This window comes from Ailuropoda melanoleuca, chromosome 17 (assembly GCF_002007445.2).
Source record: "Ailuropoda melanoleuca isolate Jingjing chromosome 17, ASM200744v2, whole genome shotgun sequence".
Lineage (NCBI taxonomy): Eukaryota > Metazoa > Chordata > Mammalia > Carnivora > Ursidae > Ailuropoda > Ailuropoda melanoleuca.
In genome coordinates this window covers 19735624-19762167 of record NC_048234.1, presented here as the reverse complement: position 1 = coordinate 19762167, position 26544 = coordinate 19735624, and the positions used below count along the sequence as shown (strand labels likewise).

The 26544-nt window shown below is 38.3% G+C and overlaps 1 protein-coding gene across 4 annotated transcripts; it reads left to right on the top strand.

Moving 5' to 3' along the window:
* Positions 1-1987: 1987 nt before the first annotated feature.
* Positions 1988-26337, top strand: CDC37L1 (cell division cycle 37 like 1). 4 transcript variants are annotated; one of them, XM_011231189.3, is made up of 8 exons: positions 1988-2296; positions 6469-6750; positions 9373-9466; positions 17127-17242; positions 17608-17730; positions 21462-21626; positions 22023-22084; positions 25764-26337. In XM_011231189.3, exons 1-7 carry the CDS (start codon positions 2165-2167, stop codon positions 22044-22046), a joined length of 936 nt encoding a protein of 311 aa, XP_011229491.1. In that variant the 5' UTR covers positions 1988-2164; the 3' UTR covers positions 22047-22084; positions 25764-26337. The 4 variants fall into 4 exon arrangements, with proteins under 4 accessions (XP_011229491.1, XP_034502996.1, XP_019660534.1 ...); XM_034647105.1 differs by lacking the exons at positions 22023-22084; positions 25764-26337 and adding an exon at positions 24459-25586; XM_019804975.2 differs by lacking the exons at positions 22023-22084; positions 25764-26337 and adding an exon at positions 23668-23714.
* The last annotated feature ends 207 nt before the right edge of the window (positions 26338-26544 follow it).

Sequence of the window (26544 nt, the reverse complement as noted above, 5' to 3'; positions counted from 1 at the left end):
AATTAGGAAGCTGTCAATACACAGACGTTATTTAAAGCCACAAGAACAGATACCAAAATTTAAGGAATTCTAAAATTAGAGGTTGGTTAGAAGGGGGAGAGCCTGTCAAAGAGCCTGAGGGGAAGTAGTGAGACAGGTAGGAGGAAAACCAATAAAAACAACAATACTTAACATTTATAAAGGGCTTACTTCAAGCCAGGCACTGCTCAAAGCACTTTGTGCCTTCATGGAAACAAACAGAAAAAAGTGTTTTCCTTTTCTTTCTCGCTTTCTAACTCCCGTGGCTTTCCCTAACCCCAAAGGTTTAGGCACAGTGCTTCTCAACTAATTTGTAATTAATTATTAAGGTATAACATATATTCATTGAAAAATATTCAAACCGCATAATACAGTAAAGCTAAAAACGCAAAGCAAAGAAACTCAGAAACTTTCCTCCTAGCCTGATCTACCATCATTTACAATTCTTTTTTTTTTTTTTTAAGATCTTATTATTTATTCAACAGAGATAGAGACAGCCAGCGAGAGAGGGAACACAAGTAGGGGGAGTGGGAGAGGAAGAAGCAGGCTCATAGCAGAGGAGCCTGACGTGGGGCTCGATCCCATAACGCCGGGATCACGCCCTGAGCCGAAGGCAGACGCTTAACCGCTGTGCCACCCAGGCGCCCCCATCATTTACAATTCTTGTTCACTCTCCAGGAATTTTCTATACACACACACACACACACACGATTTTTACACAGATTGGAGCATTCGCTCTTGTTACGTAGGTAATTCTGCAATTNTCCAGGCGCCCCCATCATTTACAATTCTTGTTCACTCTCCAGGAATTTTCTATACACACACACACACACACGATTTTTACACAGATTGGAGCATTCGCTCTTGTTACGTAGGTAATTCTGCAATTTTTTTTTTTAACTCAACACATTCTGGAGATTTTCTGTATGGGCACATACGTATCTACTCTTTCTAAAGACTGATACCGTACTGTATTAATATACCATTAAGTTCCTCTACTGATGGGCAATTAGATTGTTTCCTGTTTTTTGCTGCAAAATGCTGCAACAAACACCTTTGTAGATAAATCATTGGATATTGGTACAAAAATAACCATTGGATAATTTCCCGGTAGTGAAATTGCTGAATTAAAGCCCTTAAACCACTAATATTGTCAAATCACCCCTCCAGAAAGGTTACACAAATGACATTCTCTTTAACGGCATTTCCTCACATCTTGTCAACACTCGGTATTGACAAACCTCAAAGTTTGTCTACGAGACTGAAAGAATGGCGTCTCGTTTTTATTCGGGTCTCTGTAATTGTGAGTAGGGCAGCAGCGTGGAACTGCTGAACATACACGTTTTGAAGTTAGACCCCCGGGCTGGTCACAGGTCTTCTCCTTGAACGTGTGACCTTGGGCACGCTGGGTGTATTTCTTCTCAACGAAGGGCACAACGAGAGCGCAGACCTTCAGGACTACAGGAGATGCGTGGGATACCGACTGCCCTGGCTTGGTCCGCTATCACCCGCCCTCGTCTGCATTTCCGAGCCCCTCTTGCCCGCGTCCTTCATCGTCGGCGCCCTCCTCCCAGGCAACTTTCGCAAAACTCCTGTAGCGTGGAACTCGAAAGGAGCGAAAACTTGGCTCTGCTTTTCAAAATTCTGCCCTATTTTTCGCCCACCCCGGCCTCAGAACTCCTAGTTTACAGATGAACGTGCAGAAAGGAGTCGCAGTCTGTAAACAACTTGCAAAGGGGACACCACATCTCTCGACGTCCGAGACCCAAGGCGCATAGCGTAGGGAACGCTAGGCAAGAACTACTTGACACTACGTAACCCGCAGCGCCGCAAGGGGTAAATTGGAAGGGCTCAAAGGTTTCAGAGAACGGAATTTTAAACGCGAGCCTCAGACCCACCCACTTCCCGGGGCCCCGGGACCAGCCTCCCGGCCCCGCCCCCAAACAGGAAGTGACGACTCCAAGAGAGTCCGTCTTCTTCCGCCGTCCGCGGCCCAGGCTAGCGCGGGGTGTGCGTCGGAGTCGCGGCCAGCAGAGGGATTCTGGGTAACGGCCCCGGCCGGCTGGGGCTGCTGGCTCCGCGCAGCAGGTTCCACTCACGCCAAGTCCGTTGGCAGTGGCGGTTCTAGGGCTGGGGGCCGCCGGACATGGAGCAGCCGTGGCCGCCGCCAGGACCTTGGAGCCTCCCTCGGGCCGAGGGTGAGGCTGAGGAAGAGAGTGACTTGGACGTGTCCCCCAGTTCTCCCCGCTGCTCGCAGCTGCCGGGCGGCGGCGCGCAGGTGAGCAGGGTCCCGCGTTTGGTGAGGGGGATGGGGAGGTACCGTCGCCAGGCCCCCAGAGTCCCCTGTCTCTGCGACCCTCCCTGTGCGCTGTTCTGCGCCCCCATCTTACTCCCGGGGTCCGGAGCTTGATGCCATCCTACTGCTATTGTAGCATCTTCTGAGGGCTTCTAAGGGGGGCTGGCCAGATATTCCCAACCTCCACCTCCACGCACACCTTTTCACCTTGGCGAATTCCTTCCGATCCTTGGAAGACGTTCCTCCCCCTCTCCCACCCCTACCTCACTCTTGACAGCACCCAGATTTGGGGCGGCTAACATTATAACGTTGACCCTTTGTCCCCTTGTGCGTGTCTTTATCGGAGCGCGTTATTCTGTTGAAGGCTCTGATACTTGTGCACGGTTAATAGTTAGGAACAGTGGTTGTATGTTCAGTAACATGTTGTTGTATTTCAGTAATTCACTGAGCCCCTGACTTTATACAGATTTAGGATCCAATTTCACTGACATCTGAATAAATTCTGTAAACTTCGCTTTTGATGCTGGTGTAAATCTGTCTCATTAACGTGACCATTTTTCCCGTCCGGTTATGTTTTGCTTCACATCATTCTCCAGTGACAACATACACATACACACATACACACAACATACACACGTTTGCCTTTCCTTCAGACTTCTTCCTCAGATTCCTGGTGCTACTTGTGGTTTTCAGTCTTTCCTCTGAAACTTACGCAAACGACACACCATTTTTCTGCGTCCTATCTTAGGGAGTGCTTACATACCCTTATCACCTTGTCCTGGTTTTTCCTCCTAATCTGAGTGTTTGGAAGTGTATTTCAGGAACACAGACCAAACGCTAATATGCTCGGTGAAATGAGTTATAGGTGTGTCTGCCTTCCAGGCTTCTTGCAAAACGGGGTCCCTGAGAGCTTAACTGAATTAATAGTTTTTCTATAGGCTCATCTTGCTAGCTGTTAGTGAAGATGAGTTATTTAAATCGTTTGCCAGTAAGTGTAAGGCCATCGGTCCTGTGCCCAGCTCACTGGGTTAGTTGGCTTCACGGAGAAAAATGCTGTTTCATAACCATGGACTGTACTTCAGCCAGCCAGTCTCCGGGAAAGTGCAAGACATTTTTTAGGAGGCCAGAATGAGAGTTGATAGGTCAGTAGTCACCCCCTAATTATGGATCACTAGTGTCATCTTTGTATACAAAATGTGTTATATGAGCATATAATGAATGTGTTGTGGAGGGAAAAAAATGAACAGCAGCTGCTGTTGTCAATTTTGAAGGCATATGGAGAGAATAAGAGATCTCCAGAATCTCAGTACATTGTGGTTGAATCACAAAAGTAACCTCAGGGAAGCTCTGAACTTAGAAAATATCTGAGCTGGATAATACCTGGCTGGCTAAGTAGGAGGAGCATGTGACTCTTGATCTTGGGGTTGTGGGTTCGAGCCCCATGTTGGGTGTAGAGATTACTAAAACACAATAAACTTTTAAAAAATCTGTATAGTTTTTACTTGTGCACTTGGAATTGTAAGCTTATTCAACTGACAGTGATTTTATGAGTAAATAGACTTAACCTTCTTCATTAAAAACGATTTCTCTAGATCCTATAGCTATTTAGTGGCAGAATTAAAACTAGAACCACTTCTGACTCGTAGTACAGTGTTTTTTCCTACCTGCTGCACTTCCCATCCTGTGATGTAATGTAAAACCATATGGCTGACACTACCTTAGGTGTTAAAATTTGCAAAGCGATTACTAATCCTAAGTTAATTCGTGTGTTTATAACCCAGTTACTTGTCTTGCTGACTTTAGGACTTGAATTCTTGGGTTAGAATATTTAGAAAGAAAAAAATGTTTAATTAAAATTATCAACATTTTACAATTTTTTAAAAAACAGCTCTGGTTTAATTTTACCAGACGTGGGGAATCTAGGCATCTTAGTGTCATATGTGATGTATAGTTCTGATATTCAGTTAAAATAAAAGGCAATTCAGAATTTAGTAAACCTAATGCCAGCAGTTCCTTTTTGTTTTTTTTTTTGTTTTTTTTTTTAAAGATTTATTTATTTATTCGATAGAGACAGAGACAGCCAGCGAGAGAGGGAACACAAGCAGGGGCAGTGGGAGAGGAAGAAGCAGGCTCATAGCGGAGGAGCCTGATGTGGGGCTCGATCCCATAACGCTGGGATCACGCCCTGAGCCGAAGGCAGACGCTCAACCGCTGTGCCACCCAGGCGCCCCAGCAGTTCCTTTTTGAATTCATGTTCATTAAAATATTATTATGTTTAATGTTCCTCTAAAACCTCAATGTGTTCACAGGTAAAATGTGATCTTTTTTTTTTTTTAAATCATCTCAATATATGTTGGATAGTTTGCTTAAATGGCCAGATGTTGTCTGTGTAGTCTGTGGAGAAGAATTTAAACATGAGTCGTTTTTAGAATTTAGAGATAAGATTTCTATGTTTGATTTGAGACATGAGTATTTGTTCCCACATAATTGGAAAATGCAAGGTATTTTCATCTGTCCTTGTTGCCTTTCTTAGTATATCTGTCTTTTCTCACAAAACAAATTCTGTAGCTTCATTATTCTCCTTTTCCTGGCCCCTTCTTAAGCATAGCTAGGCTACAGTTACTCTTGATCCTACCTAAGATAGCAAAAAATAAAAACAAATACTTTACTTGGTTGGTTAGGGCCTTGTGGTGCCTGGGCTCCAAACCTGCTAAATGAGTAAATCACCTGAATGGCAACAATGTCCACATTTGCCACAACAGAATTCTAAGACTCAGCTCCAAAGTAGAGGCCTTGCATGCTGCTTTCCTCAGAATTCTTTACCGCCACTAGTGTGTTCCAAAAAGTGGAGAATCATTTATGCATCTAAGATTTATGGAATTCTAGCCCGTTGAGAAGGTGCTGGTTGAGTAAACAAATAAGCACAATATTGTGTGAAAACACGACTAAGAAGTATGCAAACCTTGGGTGGGAAGGGAAGGGATTAGAGAAAATTTAAGGAAGTGATACCAGAGTCTGGAATGGAGATAGGAGTTAGGGGATGAGGGATTGCCACATTGAAAGGGGTGGGGGATGGAAAGAATAAGCAAACAAGCAGGAGAGTAAGTAGAATTGAGTCTGGAGAGATAATAGGAAGTGAGATCATGAAGGACCATGCCATGCCACAAAATTTGTGCTTTATCCCAAGACTCTACGAATGTATAAAATTATCACATTTGTTTTTTGGAGAGATTACTCCCAGTCTAGTAGAGTGGAGAATGGCGTCAGATGAGAAAGACTATATAATTGAACTATGAAATTATAAGGGCTTGAGTAGTGATGCAGATTAGGGAACAAATGGAAGTAAAATTGTTCTGAATACTTAGTTTGAAATTGATCTACATTTTGGCCGAGAAGTCATAAATAATGTGCCTTCAGCTTTTATTTTATAGAGCTGAAGAATATAAGGAATTAAGCACCCATCCCAGTGCTATAAGTGTAGTGTTTCAGTAAATATTAAAACTAATTACTGTTGCTTCTACGTGGAACAGACTCAGTCACCAGGATGGACCAGTTTTTGGTAGGGTTTTTTTGTTTTTATAATTTTGCCTATTTTGATTAGGATTAAGTTAAAGAATATCTGCCTGAGAGAGTCAGTTATAAACAGAAATTCTTCATATAAGAACTTCTCAGATCACCAGGGATTGGGATAATATAGAAAGAAAATAGAAACCAAGAAGTGATTACTTCTAAATAAAAGGTTATTTGCAGTGAGGAACTTCCAGAACAAAACTCTGAAGATCTGGTTTTCAGCAGTTGTAAGGAGATGGACTAGATTGAAGCTTTTGTTCTCATTATTCTGCTGTTTTAGGACTATGAAGCTATAAATCAAATGTTTCTTGAGCACCAGCTATAGGCAGAACGTTGTGCTAATTATCAGGCTTTTTGCTGCTGTTAGTTGTTAGGAGAGCGGTATGGATTAACAAAGTAGCTTTTAGAGTCTAGTTGATGAAAGAAGACCTATAATATAAAAGTATAACTGCACACCACAGGAGGCAGAATGCGTATGTACCAAAAACATTGTACAGTAATCCTTGACTAAAAGAAAATTGAATTGTGCTGCATAAACGTACCCGTTGCCTTCTTCATTTCTTACAATATTGTTTTTCATCCAGATGTATAGCCATGGAATTGAACTGGCTTGTCAAAAGCAGAAAGAGTTTGTGAAGAGCTCTGTGGCGTGCAAATGGAATCTCGCTGAAGCTCAGCAAAAACTTGGTAGCTTAGCCCTGCATAACTCCGAGTCCTTGGATCAGGAACATGCCAAAGCACAAACAGCAGTCTCTGAGCTAAGGCAACGTGAAGAAGAATGGCGGCAGAAAGAAGAGGCTCTAGTACAAAGAGAGAGAATGTGTCTGTGGAACATGGATGCCATTAGCAAGGATGTTTTTAACAAGGTACGACTTTTTATTGGATTATAATGAAAGAAGAGAAAATGGAAGTGTTTGTACAAAGCATTTGTGCATATTTGGTAACAAAGCAACAGAACCTCTGAACAGTATTCAGTTTTGACAGTTTATGAAAAGTGTTTGTTACAGAAACCTGTATCCCCAATAGTGTCAAATGTGGGTAGTCGTTAAAATAAATCTATGGCTGTAGCATGGCACGCTGAATGTAAGGGTGGACTCTGGAATCAGACCCAGATCTCAGCTTTGTCACATGCTGCTGGCATTTCACCTTGGGCAAGTCGCTTAACATTCCTAAGCCTCAGTTTCTTCAATAATATAGGGTGCGTATGAAGACTGAGGTAATTTCTTAAAAGCCCACAGGATAGGGCCAGGCATTTGGTAAAACTCAGACATTACTAGAGCTTTCTGATGTTGCTGTCAGCTTGCTATCAGTTTTATAATACTAATGTGTAGATACTGGATTTATTAAATAGTGTCTTTCACTGTTACTTACCAGGATGTATTTAGTAAACCTCAGGTAGTAATCCAGATTTAGCATTACCAACATTACCGAAAGGATTAGTACAGTTTTGCCAACTTAGTAGTTATTAAGAGTAGAGTTTAGTTTCTCACTGGATTATGTAGGCTTTATACTTTGTTGTATCTGAAGAGGAAATGGGCAATGAAATGCATTTTTACTGATGTGTAAAGTAGCACTTCTTTCTATTTGTACCAAACTCTGGAAGCTTCAGGGATAGACTGCTCTTTCTTGTCTAAGTCCACATTCACTTTATCTTTAACCATCATTACTCTCTAGACTTCTCAGTCCGTGACACTATTTGTTTCTGTCCTAGTATCCACTCTCAACCCATCCTCTTCAGCACTTTTAATTTCCTTCTGCTGGACCAGCCCTAGTTCTGCTACAGCAACAAAGAATACACATAGGTTAAATGTATGACAGCACTAGCTCTGTCAGTGCTTTGTTAAATTGGAAAAAACTATGAGTACAGCATGCTTACTATAAAAAAAACAAGTATGTAAAATAGACTGGAAAGGCTTCCTTCACTTCCAGTTTCATTCCCAGAGATAACCACTGTTAACAGCGAGTTGTATCTTTCTAGACGTTTTATGTGCTTGTGCCAGTGTGTATTTATTTCTGCACACACACACACCAGGATCATTCTTTATCTGAATGATTCACTGTATCTATATATACTGTTCTAAGGGGCGTGTCTTCTTAGTACTTATTTCTGGTTTGCATTTATGTACCATAACTACTTAAATTTTTTTTTTCTTCCAGAGGGAATGGTCAAAGTAGTGTTTCTTTGTTTAATAAAGTTAATGTATCTTAACACAGTGGTCATAAAGGAAATATTTTCATTTGTCTCTGTTTTTAATTATTTTTGTTGTTGTTGTTGTTGTTTTTGAACTTAGGTTCTAACATAGCCTACATTTATACCACAAATTAATTAGGATTATCTTTATGTTCCAGTCATTTGCTCAAAATCGTACATTGATTTTGTCTGGGAGCTTGAGACTTGAGAGGACTGGTCTAGATCTGCGCTGTCCAACTCGATAGCCACTAGCCACATGTACTATTGAGCGCTTGAAATGTGGCTAGTCCGAATTGAGATGTGCTGTAAGTGTAAAATACACACCAGATTCCAATAACTTAGTACCAAAAAAAGTAAAATATTTCATTAATTTTTTTTTGTCTTACATGTTGAAATGATCATATGTTGGATATGTTGGGTTAAATGTGTTACCGATTTCGTCTGTTCCTTTTTGCTTTTTAATGTGGCTAATACAAAACTTTATATTTGTGACTTGGATTATGTTTCTATTGGACAGTGCTGGTCTAGATAGCAGGATATATAAAGGAAATGTTTTTTTATTTTGAAATACATAAACTTGTGTGCTTTTGAGTTGTAAACTGGCAGAGAGCTAGTTTGAGATATTTGGTTTTGGCAGTGATGATCACAAGGTTTAAATGTGATCACAGAATGTTCTGAGAAACTGTTCTGCCAGTTTTTCTGGCTAGATAAAAACTTCATCTTGGTCTGCTTTATGGCTTATTTACTGAAAATAAGCACCTCCTTAATAGAAATCTGTACTTGATTTCAGAATGAAACTGGCCTCTTCTAAGAAAAATTTACAACAAAGGTCTATTTTAGGTTTATGTCTTAGTGAAGAACTTATAATAAGTATACTTTATATACTTTGAATGTCTAAGTTTATTTCTAGCAAGAACTCCAAAGATTAGGCCAGAGTTGCAAATATTTAATAGAAATGAGTAATGTGAAATATATATTATGCATATAAAGGCTCTTTCTATACTTCGATAGGAAAATTCCATTTAACAAAAAGGTTAATGCACTTGGATTTTTTGTATGATTTCTAAAATAATTCTGTAATTTTACACACATACCATTTTAAAAAATAATGAAACTAATACAAGAAAATTTTCATTTTTTAAAAAGTTTAACAGATAAATTTAATAATATAATATCAGTATAGTACTATACCACCTTTTTATAGTGTCTGTAGGAAACATTGCTAGGCATTCAGCATCTCAGAAAGAATATTCAGTGAATATAAAATCTGATTTTAACTTCAAGAATTTTTTCTTAGAGTTTTATTAATCAAGATAAAAGAAAAGATATAGAAGATGAAGATAAGTCAAAATCATTTATGCAGAAATATGAACAAAAAATCAGACATTTCGGTAAGTCTGCTGCTTAGTTTCCTTCTTTTATAAAGTGTTTGATATCGGGGTGCCTGGGTGGCTCAGTCATTTGAGAGTCCGACTCTTGATTTTGGCTCATGTCATGATCTCAAGGTCGTAAGATTGAGCCCTGGATAGGGCTCCGCGCTCAGCAGGGAATCTGCTTGAGATTCTCTCCCCCTTTCCCTCTGCCGTCCTGCTCGCTCTCTCTCTCTCTCTGCAAAATAAATAAATCTTTTAAAAAAAGAAAGTGTTTGATACCATAAATATGTGTACAAAAAGTGTATTTATAAAATGGGGACCAAAAAGAAGATAAATGACAGAACTCCAGTTTTGTGGCTACTTCTGGCACTTGTAGAGCTCCTGCTTTAGACTGAGAAGAGAAGCAAAATTCAATCTATTATTATATAATGCTACCCTCTAAGACACAGTCTTTGCTTACTCTGTAGCCTCTTTCCATTTCCCAACTAGTCTTTGTTTTTGTCATTTTCCCTCTTTGCTTCCGTGGTATCTGATTATTTTATGGTTATAAGATTAGCATTCATTTTTAGGTTTTGGATATGTTCCTGTATAATTCATGCAGATCCTTCAACTGCAATTCAAATAAACATAATAATAGAAATATGTATACAAACTACTGAAAAATAGTTTTCTCTATCGGGGAAAGATGGTGGGCTGGGGGTTGATGTGGTGAACACTTCCCACGAGAGAGAACATCTGAGCTAGAGTATGAAGAACACATAGGAGTTCTCCCTGTAGGTAAGGGAGCAGCGGCATCATGTGCAAAGGCAGAGTCAGGAAACCACATGCTCTGTTGGGTAAGCAGTTGGTACTGCTGGGGTCAGAATGTCCCCGGGAAGTGTTTGGGGTTAAGGCTCAGGGCATATTTTTTTGATCCCAAGTAATATGTTAATTTAGTAAACATAGTTTTCATTTGAAATATGTTAATAAGCTTATTAAGTAGCATTTTGAAATACATTTCTAATGGTGTTTTTTCCCCCTCAGTATTTAGAATTTCATTCATCCTTCAGTTTTTATTAGGGCAGTGGATAGTACTTCAGATTTTTTTTCCCTTTTTACGTAGTTTATTCATAAAGGATTCATTTTTCTCATATATCTTTTTTTAAAAAGAAGGCTGTGTATTCAGATTAATTCAAGGATACAACCTGAAGAAATGAACAAAGTTTACTTTTAAAAATTTTGTTAATGAGTCTTGGTTGTGATAATGTGATTTGCCACTCGCACGTATAGTCCTTGCTTCCTAGACCTATGTGTTACCCTGCATCTAGTGGAATAGCATTCTTTAAGGTATTGTCACCCAGCTGGCGTTCTGTAAGCTAGTTGCTTTGGAGCCATGGGAAACCTAGTAGGTGCAAAACAGTTCCCTCATTTTTGCTGTAAACTGAATGCCTCAATAAGAAACAGTTTTGTGTGGGGAAATTAACCCAATCTCAACAAGGTATTGTAACCCACCTGGCAGTACAACTATATTTAAGTCTTCAATAAAACATTTAACCATTCCATAAAACCTGCTTCTGGGTAGTGATATTTATAAGACCAGTGAATTTCATGAGCCTATTGTCTTCATACCTTTTGCTGTAAAATGAATATCTGGGTCAAGAACTACTGTGGGGGGCACCTGGGTGGCTCAGTCATTAAGCGTCTGCCTTCGGCTCAGGTCATTGATCCCAGTGTTCTGGGATCAAGCCCCGCATTGGGCTCCCTGCTTAGCGGGAAGCCTGCTTCTCCCTCTCCCACTCCCCCTGCTTGTGTTCCCTGTCTCGCTGCCTCTCTCTCTGTCAAATAAATAAATAAAATCTTAAAAAAAAAAACGAACGAACTGATGTGGTATGGTACTAAATAACTCATTTAGTAAGACCACAGTTGTATTACTTGTAGAAGCATGGCCAGAAGGGAGGGCAATACCAGATCTAGAATAGGTTTGTTCAAGTGAGGAACCGCTGGTCTCTCCAAGATGAAATGGAACCAAGATAATCAATCTGATACTTGGTGGTTGACTATCCGTCCAGCATATGGTGCCATATTTAGTTTTCAGCACTGGTTTCTGCTACTGGCAAATTAGGTATTCAGAGGCTATACTGGAATACCTTAATGGGGAGATCCCATGCCATTGAATATCTGCATAATCTCAAGTCTGCCACCATAACCCTTGAGCTTATGTTATGTAAGCAGGGAGATGACTGAGGAAAAGGCTGACTTGGCAGCCACAAGTGATTAATAAGCAGTGATTTTGCCATTGCGTGTTGGGGGCTTCCAGTGTCCATCCTATATTACTTACCAGAGCCTTACTGTCTTCAAAGCCAACCAGACCTGATAGCTACTCCCAGATTCACATTGTGCCTGTTTCTTAGTGAAAATTTACACTGGCTTTTTACTTTGGAGGAGATACCCTACTTGTCACAGCCCCTTGCATCCACAGAAATTTTACTATGCTGGTAGGCTTCCAAATTTTCATGTGTTTTTTCTCCACTTTCTGGCATGTATGTATCTTACCAGGACATCTGGATACCTGCTACTTCCTGCTTACCAAGTTCCATCAGTATGAAGTGGGCCAGCGTGTAATCATATGGGATGATGAGATGATGAAAGTCCCTGTGTACTAAATTGTGGCACAGAGCCGACAGAGACCTTAGGCAAGATAGTGAAAGTTTAATGCTGTTCCTTCTGGGTAGAAGCAAATGTTTTTGGTGTTATGTGCTTACTGTGGTAAAAGGGGAAAAAGCATTTGTCAGAATTATGACTACATTGATATACTTCTTTGAGGCAAACACATCTGGAAGAACTGCTGTAATTAAAGTTTCTGACTGGAGGCTTTCCAAACTTGGATTGCATTCCAGACTCTTGGAAGACATGGACCTGATACATGGGGGGCTGTGAAGGGCTCCAGGGGCTCGATACTGGTACTTCTCTGTGGTTTCAAGTGTACTTGACATTAACACTTCCATGATGGTATCTGTTGACTATCTTATGTATTGTTTGCTCTTATAATTAGGTGGACTTTACATTTAATGATAAATGTTACAACCATATCATGGAGTATTTTTTGAAGCAGTGAAATCTTGATTTCCCCCTTACATTTGTATTTAATTTATTAATTTAGCAAATTCATGTTTTATAAATATAAAATACCAATTTAGCAGCAAAGTCTGTTTTCTTTTAAATTTCGCAGAAGTTTTATTCAACGTCATATGCATCTTTTTTTTTCTTTTTAAAGATTTTATTTATTTATTTATTTGACAGAGCGGGAGAGGGAGAAGCAGGCTCCTTGCTGAGCGCTGAACCCGATTCGGGGCTCGATCCCAGGACCCTGGGATCATGACCTGAGCCGAGGGCGGATGCTTAACCACCTGAGCCACCCGGGTGCCCCCATCATATGCATCTTTGACGTCACTTTCTTTGTGATCGTCGGAGTGGTTTTTTGATGAGCTAGCACAGTTTTTCGTGGCACGTCATCTGTCCATTTCCAGCCAAGTTAGCTGTGATTTAACATTTTTGAGTCTGTAGGGTGTTGTCACTGGACATTTTATCAAAAGCTATAAATGTTTGTATAAATACTATGATGGCTCTTTCTCATTTGTTTGGAAGGGGATATTCAGTCTCCTCAGTGTAAGCACATACATTTTGTTTTTCAGAACACATTAATGTACTGTTTTTGAAAAACATTTAATACAGAGTACTCCTGAATAGAATGTAGAGTGAAATGAATAGAAAATTGATATGTATGATACGATTCTAATTTTAAGTCATTAAAAAATAAGCCCAGGAGACGCCTGGGTGGCTCAATCCATTAAGTGTCTGCCTTCGGCTCAGGTCATGATCCCAGGGTCCTAGGATCGAGCCCCGCATCGGGCTTCTTCCACTCCTCCCTCTGCTGTTCCCCCTGCTTGTGCTCTCTCACTCTCTCAAATAAATAAATAAAATCTTTTAAAAAAATAAAAATTAAGCCCAGAAAGAAATACATTAAAGTGTTAACGTAATTTTCTCTTGTAGGATTGCAGATGATTTTTCTGGATTTTTCAAATTCTTCACAATGAATATACATTATTTTTATAATAATGAAAAAATATTTTTAAAAGGTTTATTCCAAGAATTCAAGGATGGCTTAACATTGGAAAATTTATTAATGTGATTCACTGTATTGACTGTTTATAATAGTATAACCACAGGACTTGGTGAGCAGTTTGATGTGGGAAGAATGGAAATGTCTAGAGGAATTTCTAGAATTTTTGAGTGGGTGACATGGAGCCTAGGAAGCACGATAGATGGAGAGAGAGAAAAATGGTTTTAGTTTCAAATAAGATAAATTTATGTGCAAGCATGTAGGTAGAAATAGTTGTCTGGTGGTAGGTGATTAGAAATACAGCAGACCTGGGACTTGGGAAATACAGAAAAAGAGGTCATTTATCTTTCATTAAGAAATTTACGACCTTTTGGGGAGAGTTTTAGCAGATAGAGACATTAAAATTAAAGAGACATTAAAATGATAAGTATAATTTAAAGGATTCAAATCTGTTACTCTATAATGCAAAAAAGAAGGGGAAATCAGTAACAATGTGTATTGGAGGACCATTTTAGAAATTAGGTGGAATACTGAGAGCCAATGGATGCATTGGGATTTAGATGCTGAGGAAAATACATAGGTGAAAGCACATAATTAAAGTATTTTAATTTGTCAAAGTAAGGTTTTTCAAGCATTCAGAGATTGGTTGGCTAGTTGAAATGACTAGATTAACCTTAACCAAAGTATTTAATATTTAATGAAAGAATGAATTGTTCCCTTTTGTGTTGATACTACCTAATATTTACTCTCCGTCACACTGTCCCAAGTGCTTTATGTGTATTAACTCATTTAATTCTCACAGAAACCCTCTGAGTGAGATACTATTTTTAGCCTTATTTTACAGAAGAGGAAAGGGAGGCCTAGGGGTAGGAAAGGCATAGTAAGTGGTAAGGACAGTTTTCGGACCTATGCAGTTGATTTCCAGAGTTGGCTTGCTTAGTCGCCATGCTAGATTGTGCTACTCTCTATTTGTTTATAAGTTTGTTTACAAATTCCAAAATAACATTAGTAATTTCAGCTATCCACTAAAGCCATCGAGTAAGTATTTTGTTCATAAGATTCCAAACTCTTTTCACAAAGGCGTGTATGGACTACCTGTAACCTAACCTCATTTTCATAATAATTGATATGCATTTTTGAAATCAGGTGATGGTAGGTATTTCTCAGATATAGAAAAGCTGTGGTCAACCTCAAGTATTAATTTTGTTTTAGGTATTAAATGGATAGTTTAAAAATTGTAACATTTAAGGGTACCCTTCCTCATGATCCCTGTGTCACTAACATATTATCCTTCCTGTAAAAGAAACTAAAATGGATAGGATTTTGGTGCCTCGGTAAGTCGTGATGCTGCTATAGAAGTATACAGAAGCAATGTGCTCTCTGTGGATGGTAGATAGAGTTGAAAATACTACCGGTTCAGGAGTGTAACAAAGCTAACACAAAACTGCTTCATAGGATTTGTTTTATGCTTCAGGTATAAGAAAGAAGGATTATGCTTTCTTTAGATCTGACCCCCAGAAGTTACTAGACTCTTTAAGTATACCTTGAGAAGTAGTTTTATTTTTTATTTTTTTAGATTTATATATATATATATATATATATATGTTTTTTAAAAGATTTTATTCATTTATTCGACAGAGATAGAGACCGCCAGTGAGAGAGGGAACACCATCAGGGGGAGTGGGAGAGGAAGAAGCAGGCTCATAGCGGAGGAGCCTGATGTGGGGCTCGATCCCACAACGCCAGGATCACGCCCTGAGCCAAAGCCAGACGGTCAACCGCTGTGCCACCCAGGCATCCCTAGATTTATATATTTGACAGAGAGAGAGATAGCCAGGGAGAGAGGGAACACAAGCAGAGGGAGTGGGAGAGGAAGAAATGGGCTCCCAGCGGAGGAGGAGCCTGATGCGGGGCTCGATCCCAGAACGCCCTGGGATCACGCCCTCAGCGGAAGGCAGACGCTTAACGACTGCGCCGCCCAGGCATCCCCGAGAAGTAGTTTTAAATAACTTTCAAAATCACTGTTTCTCAGAATTTAAAATGCCCTATCACTGTATCCAAAGTGTTGGGGAAATACTTTATAAAGCTTGTAAAACTCTTTACATGAAAATGCTAAAATGCTTACTCCCTCCTTTTAAATGAGAAAATTAATCATTTATTTTCAGTTGATTCCCATGTGTTGCAAAATTTGTATTTCTCAGTAAGACATTTGTTCTCAGTTTGGTTCTCATTTGTGTTCTGATGTGGAACTTTAATATATAGAAGTTCAGTTCGTGTCTAGAGGAAAGCTTTACTGCCAAACTGTTGAGACTTCCTTATAAAATTTCCACAATGATTTAGAGACATACAAACTTCTTTGGATGAGTCTTTTTTTTTTTTTTATAATGATTTTACTTATCTATTAGAGCAAGCAGGGGCAGAGGGAGAGGGAGAAACAGACTCCCCACTGAGCAGGGAGCCTGATGTGGGGCTCAGTCCCAAAACCCCGGGATCATGACCTGAACCGAAGGCAAACACTTAACCAGCTGAACCACCCAGGCGCCCCTGGATGAGTCTTAAGAATCTAAAGCTAACATAGTTAATTTGTTCAGCCGTAAATTTTACTGAACAAAATTAAAAGCTGAACGCTTCGCTGGTTCCATGATAGCATTGACTTTTTCACAAAATTTCTTACTAATTTGGCTATAGAGATGAAGAGACACCTTAAATAGTACTTGGATTAACTTGATATTTTGAAGCAAAATGGTATCTGCTTTCAAATATGCTTAACTGATTTTGTTTTCTATTTGTTATAAATATGACTAAATGATTCACATGACTAAAATGGTTAAAGTGTATTTACTGTTATAATACCTACTGGATTGGTTTTCCATGCTGGCAACGTCTGACCATATCATCTTAGACATTTTTAAATAAATAAGAGATTATGTGGTTTTTCTGTTTTATTAAGCATTTGCTGAATACAGTTTCTTGAGGTTTTGCTTTCTTTGCCATCTTTCTAATAGAAAAAATTGTATTCTGTGAATAAATAATATTGAGTCTCTTGAAATCATTTGTACTCAATTCAGCGTAGGATGACCAGTCATCTCAGTTTGCCTGGAACTTCAGGCATTTCCCAGATGCAGGGTTTTTTGCCTTTAAACCAGTCACCCTACTTTAACCTAATTATCTGAAATAAAACTTTTTGTGAACTTTGGAAGCTGTTTCCAATATATTGGGTATTGCTTTAAAAGAGTTATATCCCGACGCCTGGGTGGCTCAGTCAGTTAAGTGTCTGCCTTTGGCTCAGGTCACCATCCTGGAGTCCCAGGATCAAGCCCTGAATGGAGCTCCCTGCTCAGCGGGGAGTCTGCTTCTCCCTATGCCTCTCATCCCGCTCATGCACTCTCTCTCTCTCAAATAAATAGGTAAACTCTTTTAAAAAAAAAAAAAATTGAGTTTTATCCCTCTTATTTGCTCGTTAACCATCAACAAATTGCTGTGGTAATATGAATTGTCTTTAAAGAGAATCATTTAAAATACCAATTTCTTTATTTGTAAGAGTATTTGACAATTGTGGTTTAATTCTTTTTTTTATAGGTATGTTGAGTCGATGGGATGATAGTCAGAGATTTTTATCTGACCATCCATACCTTGTATGTGAAGAGACTGCTAAATATCTTATTTTATGGTGTTTTCATCTAGAAGCTGAGCAGGTATTGTATGAACATCGAGTTTCTGGAACCTTAGTGGATTCTGATTTACTTTTTTGGTTTTTTGTTTTGTCTTTTATGTTACTTTAAATGAAAGCAGGAAGGTTATTAAATGGAATTAGTATTTTTTTTTGTTTTTAGATCTACTTGAGTTTACTGTGGGAATGTTTTTAGTTGTTTTAGTTAGCATATGGAAACTTTTCTCTTGTGTGCTTTCTTTGCTGCCTCATTTCTCTTGTCCCCACATACTATAAACCCTTTTCTTTTTTAAGCTATTGGAAAGTCATGTTTGAAAATACAGATAGTAATCACAATATCAAATACATTTCCAGAGGTATTTCTCATTATTTTAATCCGTCTATTTTCAGAAAGGGGCTCTAATGGAACAAATAGCACATCAGGCTGTTGTAATGCAGTTTATTATGGAAATGGCCAAAAACTGTAATGTGGATCCAAGAGGGTGTTTTCGTTTATTTTTCCAGAAAGCCAAAGTAAGTACCTATTTAATATTTTTAAATGGGAAGATTAAGCCTTAGCTGAGGCCTCTTTGGCCCATATACGTCAAAGAATGCCACAGGCTAAACTCTATATAGATATTATAGTGGGAAAACTTACATTGCTCATTTCATTCTAATTTAGACTTAAGGGAGCTCTGTAAGAGGCTGTACTATAGCATGCATGTGAAATGGAGACTCGTTTAAATGAATGTTTGTGTTCAGGAAAATTAAGAGTAATGCATCATTTATTCAGCCAGTAAGCGTTGACCGTCTACTAATGCAAGGACTGTTTTCAAGATCCTAAAGATACAGTGTTGAACGAAACAGATACAGTATCCTCCATGTATAGAACTCACAGTTTAACAAAAATAAAATTAAAAAAGAACTCATAGTTTAATGAGAAATGACTTTCCTAATGAAATAAAAAGAAACCTAAAATTTCAACAACTAGAAGAATGGTTAAAAACAACCTGTGGTACAAAGAATACTATGACAACCATTAACATTAAAGAAGAATTTTGAATGAACTGAGAAAATGCTATGCTAAAAGTCAAAGGAAGTGATACATATTTATATATAGGATGATGTTGGCCATATTAAAGAAAAATGGGCATGTCTAGAGAGATGAAATACCATTTCACACTCACTAGATTAGTAATAATTGAAGATTTGTACAAGAAGTAGAGCAATAAGAGTTCACATTCACTGCTTGTAGGCGTATAAATGGGTACAACCACTCTGGGAAATTTCCTAGCGAAGTTGAACAAGTGCTAACACCCAGAAATTCTCCTAGGTATATATACTAGAGAACAGATTTCTCAGCATGTGGTCCAGGGACACCCAACTGTCTTCAAGACCTGGCTTCAGGAGGCCTTGAGTCAAAACTGTTTTCATAGTAACGCAAAGATGTTACTTGATGCAGAAGCAGATGTGTGAATCCAGCCATCGTCTGTTAAGCCAGACTTGTCACCAAATATTTTTGTTTCAGAAATGAGTTTTTTAAAATAAAAATGTTAGAAATGTTAACATGTAATGAGTTTGTTGTTATATGTCAGATAATATTTTTCAAATTCCTGGGTTTTAATTTCTTTTTTTTTTTTTTTAAGATTTTATTTATTTATTCGACAGAGATAGAGACAGCCAGCGAGACAGGGAACACAAGCGGGGAGTGGGAGAGGAAGAAGCAGGCTCATAGCAGAGGAGCCTGATGTGGGGCTCGAACCCACAACGCCGGGATCACGCCCTGAGCCAAAGGCAGATGTGCTTAACCGCTGTGCCACCCAGGCGCCCCTGGGTTTTAATTTCTAACACAGTGAACGTTGACAAATAATAGCCCACATAAACAGGATCTCTTTAGAGTCCTCAGTAATTTTCAGCACTGTGAAGGGAGTCCTGAGACCATGACGTTTGAGAACTGCTGCCCTTGAGAAGCTCTTATACACTTGCACCACATACCATAATGTTCATAGTAGAAGTGCTCATAATTGCAAAATGCCTGGGAGCAACCCAAGTGTCTGTTGACTGTAGAATGAATAAACTGGGATACTCATTTGGGTAAATATTAACCAGCATTACCATGGATGAAAAAACAAGAGTGTGAAGAAAAAAAAAAAGAAGTCACAGAATGATGTATCCAGTATCTTTTAAAAAATATTCTATATTCTTTATAAAGTTACAAAACAAGCAGAACTAAATGATATATAGTTGAAGGGTACGTAAGTAAGCAGTAAAACCAAAGAGGCAAAGGAGTGACTTTTAAGAAGAAAGTCACATTAATGGTAGCCTCAGAGAAGGGAGAAGAAATGCTCTTGGGAACTGATTCGTAAGATGCTAGTAATGATCCATTTCCTAATTTCTATGGGAACATAGTGGGGTTTTGCCCAGTAAGCTACATACATATTTTACATGGTTTTTTTACATATTTGATACATTTGAGTATACACAATTAGACATTAGAAGGACATATACCAAAAGTTTAACTCTGATTATTCTTGGGTGGTAGAATTACACGATTGCCATTTTCTTTTATATATACTACAATGAACATAATCCCTTTTATAAAGAGGAAAAAATGTATGAAGTTAAATGTATTAAATTTAAAAAAAATATATCAGGTTGATAGTAGCCCTACCTTAAATGCTGTAAACGCCTATAAAGTGTAGCCTAAATAGGTAATTTTCCCAAAACAGTAAGAGTTTTAATGAGTAAGCGATTGAGTTGGTATTTTAGTTAGGCTTCTAATGACTATTCTAAATGTTCACTTGACACACAGGCATAATAAAAACCATAATTTGTTTTTCACCTTACATGATTGGATATGTTTGAACTAGTGCTTATTAATAGGATAATGGAACATAGACAACATATGTCTAGTTTTTGAAATTTACTTTGTCAAAATAGAAAAGTCTTAAAACTTAGCATTTTGTTCTTAATAATAATTTTCTAAAATTAAGGAATAACTAACTTTCATGGTACTCATTACTTTGTGCCAGGTACTATTCTAAGCGCTACATGGATTAACTCATTAAATCCTCATAAGATTTTATGAGGGTTATTATTTCTATTTTACAAGTTAGGAAATTAGCATAGATTAGCAAAAATTAGTCAAGTCTCTCTAGATCGAAATCCCCAGGCCTTCGGTGTGCAGTAAAGCCTGCAGCTGTGCCACTTGGCTCCCGGCATAGTTTGTTGCATAACCATTTGAGAAGGATTACTTGTGGATATGAAGGCTAATATCCTGTATGTCTGTACAAGTACCATATATTGATTAAAGTGAAATGCTGTACTAAAGGAAATGATTGCTAAATTCATAAAAAGATAGAATGGCAGCACAGAACATCGTTTGCGTGATTTGTATAGATACCGATGTTAATAACTAACTCACAGGTTTTAATTTGATTACATAACCTAAACTACATTAAAGAAAAAATAGCATTCCACACAAGTGGGCCCAGTGATATTATGGAATGAGATTTTGACAAAATCTTGTCCATCACCTGAACTTAAAGCCTAAAGTCCTATTAGCATAGGGTAAGTGCTGTGTCATTCTTTAACTGGAGAGGAACCCTAAGTGGAGGCTACTGCCAATCGCATGTTTTACATCAAGGGTCTTGATTATGTTCTACGTTATTGGAGGGAGGTCCCCTCCTGCAACATAATACTCATTATATTTTTTCCTCTCCATAATGTTGAAAAGGTTATTTGCTTCACTAAGGTACTTCCAGAATGGAATTGAATGTTGAATTTTATGTGGTTTTCATGGCTTTACAAATAGGGAGTATAGAGCTGGAGATTGACGGAAACAGGTAATAGTGCCTTATCATTAACTGCTGAAGAATTAGGAGGTTTTAAGAATATCCCTTGGTTGTTGCTTGGCAATGTGAGAGGTTAAACGCGAACTATTTTGGATCCTGTCAAGAATCAAGAGAAGTATGGAGAATTCCTACTGTTGTTATATTTGTGTGTGTATATGTATTTGTGTGTGTGTATGTATGTATGTTTGTTTTATATTCCTGGAGCAGAGGGAAATGGAACAAACCAATCATTAATATTCCTATAAAACAGGTCGTCTTCACAAATCTGACAGGGGCCTTGGTGGTGTCTACGTACATTGAAACTATTCATCTCCTCTTTACTTCCTCCACCTCAGATCTAATATGTTTGTTAGAATTTAGTGTGTGGTCCGGAAGTCTTGCAAAACAGTCTTTGTTTTGTGTGTTTTCCAGGCAGAGGAAGAAGGTTATTTTGAAGCATTCAAAAATGAACTTGAAGCTTTCAAGTCAAGAGTCCGACTTTATTCTCAATCACCAAGTTTTCAACCTATGACAGTTCAGAATCATGTTCCCCATTCTAGTGTGGGATCTGTAGGTTTGTTAGAATCCTTACCACAGGTAAGCTGGAAGAGTAAATATTTGTTTAGTTGTGTTTTTAAAGATTTATTTATTTGTCAGAGAGAGCACGTGCACAAGTGGGGTGCGGCAGGCGGAGCAGGCAGAGGGAGAAGTGGGCTCCCCGCCGAGCAAGGAGCCTGATGCGGGACTCGATCCAGGAGTCTGGGATCACAACCTGAACCCAAGGCAGACGCTTAATCCACTGGGCCACCTGGGCGTCCCTCAATACTTGTTTCATTAATTTATTCACATAATTTTTGTTCTTTTAGACTACTCTTTGTTCTTAACATGTTATGTATGCGAGATCATTTTAAATATTCTTGCCTCAGAAGATCACTCTTTCATTTCATGCCATGTTTTGGCACTAAATCTCTTCCATCTCTTGGGTATTTACAGAGACACCAAATTCCACTGCTTTAAATATAGAAGAAATGAGTTGTACCTAAGCACTCTTAGAGGCAAGTGTTACCTACTCATCAGCTCAATCATAAATTTTTCAAGATGGCTCCTGAGGAACATCTCATTCTCAGCGAACTGTACTGTTAAGAATTTCTTGGGATGGGGGCACCTGGGTGGTGCAGGCTGTTGAGTGTCCAGCTCTTGGTTTTGGCTTAGGCCATGATCTTGGGGTCGTGGGATCAAGCCCAGTGTCCGTGTGGAGTCTGCTAAAGTTTCTCTCTCCCTTTGCCCCCCCCCTCAACCCGCTGCATGCCCACACAGGCTCTCCCTCTTAAATAAAAAATCTTAAAAAAGAAAATTTTTCTTAGGATGAATTAGCTTCAGAGCATACATCCAAGTGGCAACCAGGGTGATTTGTTCCATGAGTTTATTTAGTATTATCTTATGAAATGTTGGTGTTGCCTGCCAGAGGTAATATTTTTAGTACATTAATGCACCTTCTGCTAAGCTGCTCTTGCTAATAATGTTCACCGACTGTTTGAGCCTCTGCTGTGAGATCAAGATAAAGCTGTGTTTCTAGCATGAAAGGATTTCTGTCGGAAGAGGGAGATTTAAGTTATCACTAGAAAGTTGCTGCCCATGTTGATTTTAGTAGCATTTTAATTGAGCCCAGTCATCTCATTTCCTGGCCCCAAGATTCTAAGACCAGTGTTAGCCAGTTCAGTCTGTTGCCTACACAGTGAAAAGAGCACACTCGTTCAGAAGACAATGTGAGGAGAGCCCTGTAGTTTTAAATCTCATATAGTGGTAGGATTGAGATTTTCGGTATCTACACCTTATGTCTCTATAATTTCACCATTTCAGTTACATAAGTCATAGGCCAAAGCGACAATTAAGGAAAACAACTGATAATATTCAACTCAGCCAAAAATACTAATTCTCAAGGATAAGAATAATCAAGGTCTTGATTTTTGCATAATTAGTAATACTTCCCCTTCGTTACATCTATAAGCAATATTCCCCCTCCATTTGTCCTACAGACTATCTCTTAATGCTCTTTAAATATAGCAATGATTTTATTTTCCATTTTTTGAGAAATAGCCCACAAGGAAGTAGTCTTTCCAAGGGAGTTTTGTGACTGTAAGACACTGTCAAGTCCAGTATTATAAACCTAAAATTAAGATATCACATAATGAATACAAGGAAAAAAGAGACTTTGAAGGATGTTATTGGTTCTAAACATAAGAGGGAAAAGATGCACATTAAAATATCCTAAGAGGCCTGTATTATCAACAAGTTGCTTCTAGTTTGAGAGAACTAAGTTCTTACTGCATGTATCAGAGAGCTGCCGAGTCTGCTGCTCGGCCTCCCTTGGCGAGATGGGGGGGCTGGGGGTATACAGTTTTGACACTTAAAAGTTGCCGATATTATCAGGATTGTTCAGACTTAATTCATTTGGGCTAATTCCTTATGGTTGGAGAAGTTGAGCATCCTGGTCTAGTCCTGAGGGAGAGAAGGACTGGATAAAATTGCAGCTAGATGCACAGGATGTAGACTGGGTGATGGGAAGCTTTTAGGTGAAAAACTTACTGTAATAATTATATCCCATTTTTTTTAAAGATTTTATTTATTTATTTGACAGAGATAGAGACAGCCAGCGAGAGAGGGAACACAAGCAGGGGGAGTGGGAGAGGAAGAAGCAGGCTCATAGCTGAAGAGCCTGATGTGGGGCTCGATCCCACAACGCCGGGATCACGCCCTGAGCCAAAGGCAGATGCTTAATTGCTGTGCCACCCAGGCGCCCCTAATTATATCCCATTTTTATTACATCAGTTTATAGATTGCAAAACACTTTTCATATGTTGTTTCATTTCATCTTCTCAAAAGCCCTGTAATTCATTTTCATGGATGAATGAACTGAAGCTCATGGAGGTTAAGCAGTTTGCCTGAATGACACAGCTAATACTCCAGTCTTGGATTTCTATCCTGCTTCACTGCTCATTCACCCGCACTTCAGACTGTTGTTGAATCAGATGACAGGAGACACAGTCGTGTGCTCTTACAGAGGACTAGTCACTGGGACGAGAAATGTGTTGAGAACGTTCCTAGATGAAAATACAGGGTAATCAATGGAATTTCAGTGTAGATTAGGTTAGGTATGTTGATTGCTTTTTGTTATTTTAAGTCTCTCCGTAATGAGGTCTTAACAGTTCTCAGGGAGATGGATGATGAGTTCTAGAGGAACTCCAGTCTGGTCTTGATAGATAATTGTAAGCTCTGTTCTGAAGGTCTTTGGAATTGGGCTTGCATTGTCAGAAAAGGTCTTAGTACTCTGTTTCTTCGAAGAATGGAATAGTGTAATGAGAGTTTAATAATTTTTTATAAAACTTAAATTGGCATAACACTTCAGCTTTTTTTTTTTTCTTTTTCCAGTTGACAGTAATCTTGTGAAATAAGCAAATACCATCGTACTTCGTTTTGAGAGAACTAAACAAGGCCTTATGGACAGAGGTGTTATAACAGTTACCTTAGGTTTATCCTGTAGACCAGCTTTTAATTTTATTCAATGTGATGAGTAGTTTTCTTTGTAAGGACTGCATTACATGAGGTGCTAGAGGCAGGATTAGAACTGAGGTCCAACATTGTGCGTGCGGTATTCCAGACCTCCGTCAGTTACTGGTGCCACTTCCTTCATCAGTACTTGCTGGGGAATAATCTGGCGTCTGGCTAGCTTTTTGACTTTTACAAATAATGGAATTGCAATGTATTGTACTTTAAGAGAATCTTTTGAAAACTCTGCCTCCCTGTGGGATGGGAAAGTTTAAGACATCTATCCCCTGTTTGGACTATTTTCCTAATTGGTGTTCATTAAATAAAATAAACAAATGAAAACAGGTGATAGCGGTAATAAAACTCTGAGTAGCTAGCAGATATTCAGAACAACTGAATAGACAAAATTGAATTCCTAGGGAAGAATTTCCTAAGGTCCTGGGTCTTAGGGCTTATGTCCCTAGTCATGGTGCTTTAATAAAAATAGTTTTATTTTTGCATTTATTGAATAAGGTTTTCTTCCTAGCTTTAGAAATACACAGATAGGATATTTATGAGTTTAAAAAATAAACAAGATCCAAATAAAAATATTCTTTTATTCTCAATTTTTAAAATGTGGATCTAAGTACCTCTCAAAAGATTAGTAATTTCTCACTTGAGTTTGTTTTTAACCTTTGAAAAGCCATGTAGACTCTGAAGGTAGCTGTAATTTTTACTTGGTAAATGCATTTTTTTTTCCTTATGCAAGTGTTTTGTGTTTTTAATATTTAGTCTGGTAATTAGTAATCTTCAAGACGCATTGCCAACTTAGAGCCATATTTATCTTTTAAGTTGTCAGTAGCTTTGTACATATAATTACATGGAAGATGTACCCTTATATGATTAAATAATTTAAATTGCAAGTTTTGTTAAAAGGAAAAAAAAGTGTTTATTACAGTTCAATTTTTTACATGTATCTTTCTGTCTTTGTCACATCCTCTTTGGATCAAGTGGTCCAGTCTATTTTCTTCATCTTCTTGGGCTTCAACCCAAGTTGGACTCCAAAGTCCATTTTCTCTCCCACCTACTTTACTTTTACTTCACTGCAGAGAAGTAGAGGGTGTGAAACTGAGTAGGTAGTTGTGTACACTGACACGAAACTCATTCTCATCCATTGTTTCTTCCCGATATTCTTTTTTTTTTTTCCAGAATCCAGATTATCTTCAGTATTCTGTCAGTACAGCTCTTTGCAGTTTAAACTCAGTGGTACATAAAGAAGATGATGAATCCAAAATGATGGACACTGTATGATTTGGTTAAGACTGCTGAGGCCAAGTGCTATTTTGTTACAAGAAAGGAAGAACTTGGCTATTTTATTGACACTTTTATGGGTGCTGCACTTTATTTTTGTTCGGTTTTGATGGGAGGGGAGAAAAGAGTACTGAAACGTTTTGTAAAATTTTTTTTATGTGCTGCTAGGTTTTTTGATTTTTTTTTTTTTTTGGAAGAGAGGAGTGGTACCGTATGTTGCAGGAAGTCAAACTGGACTTTTTTTTTTTTTTTTTTTTNTTTTTTTTTTTTTTTTTTTTTGGCTACTAAATTTGCCTTTAATCTTAATGTTCTCAGTTTTGGAATCAAAGTATGAAAATCTGCACAAATGCAATGTTTACAAGAACTGGTTGATTCTAGGAGGCATCTGCTACAGTCTCTTTTTATGTGGATATGTACATGTCCTACTCTACAAAAATAATTAAAGATAAAAATGTACTTGTATCCTACTGCACATTTCGCTGTCAGGTCTTGGTGTTGCATCATAGTAAAAGCAATAAATCGGTAGTTGGTAATCTACTTTACTAAATAAGCTGGGTGGTAAAAATTAAAACAAAGTCTTTCCCTCTAAAATAATATTACATTTGTATTTTCGACACCATCAGTTAAATCCTTGACTATAATATCATTTTTATATAGATACTGACTTTATGCCCTATGT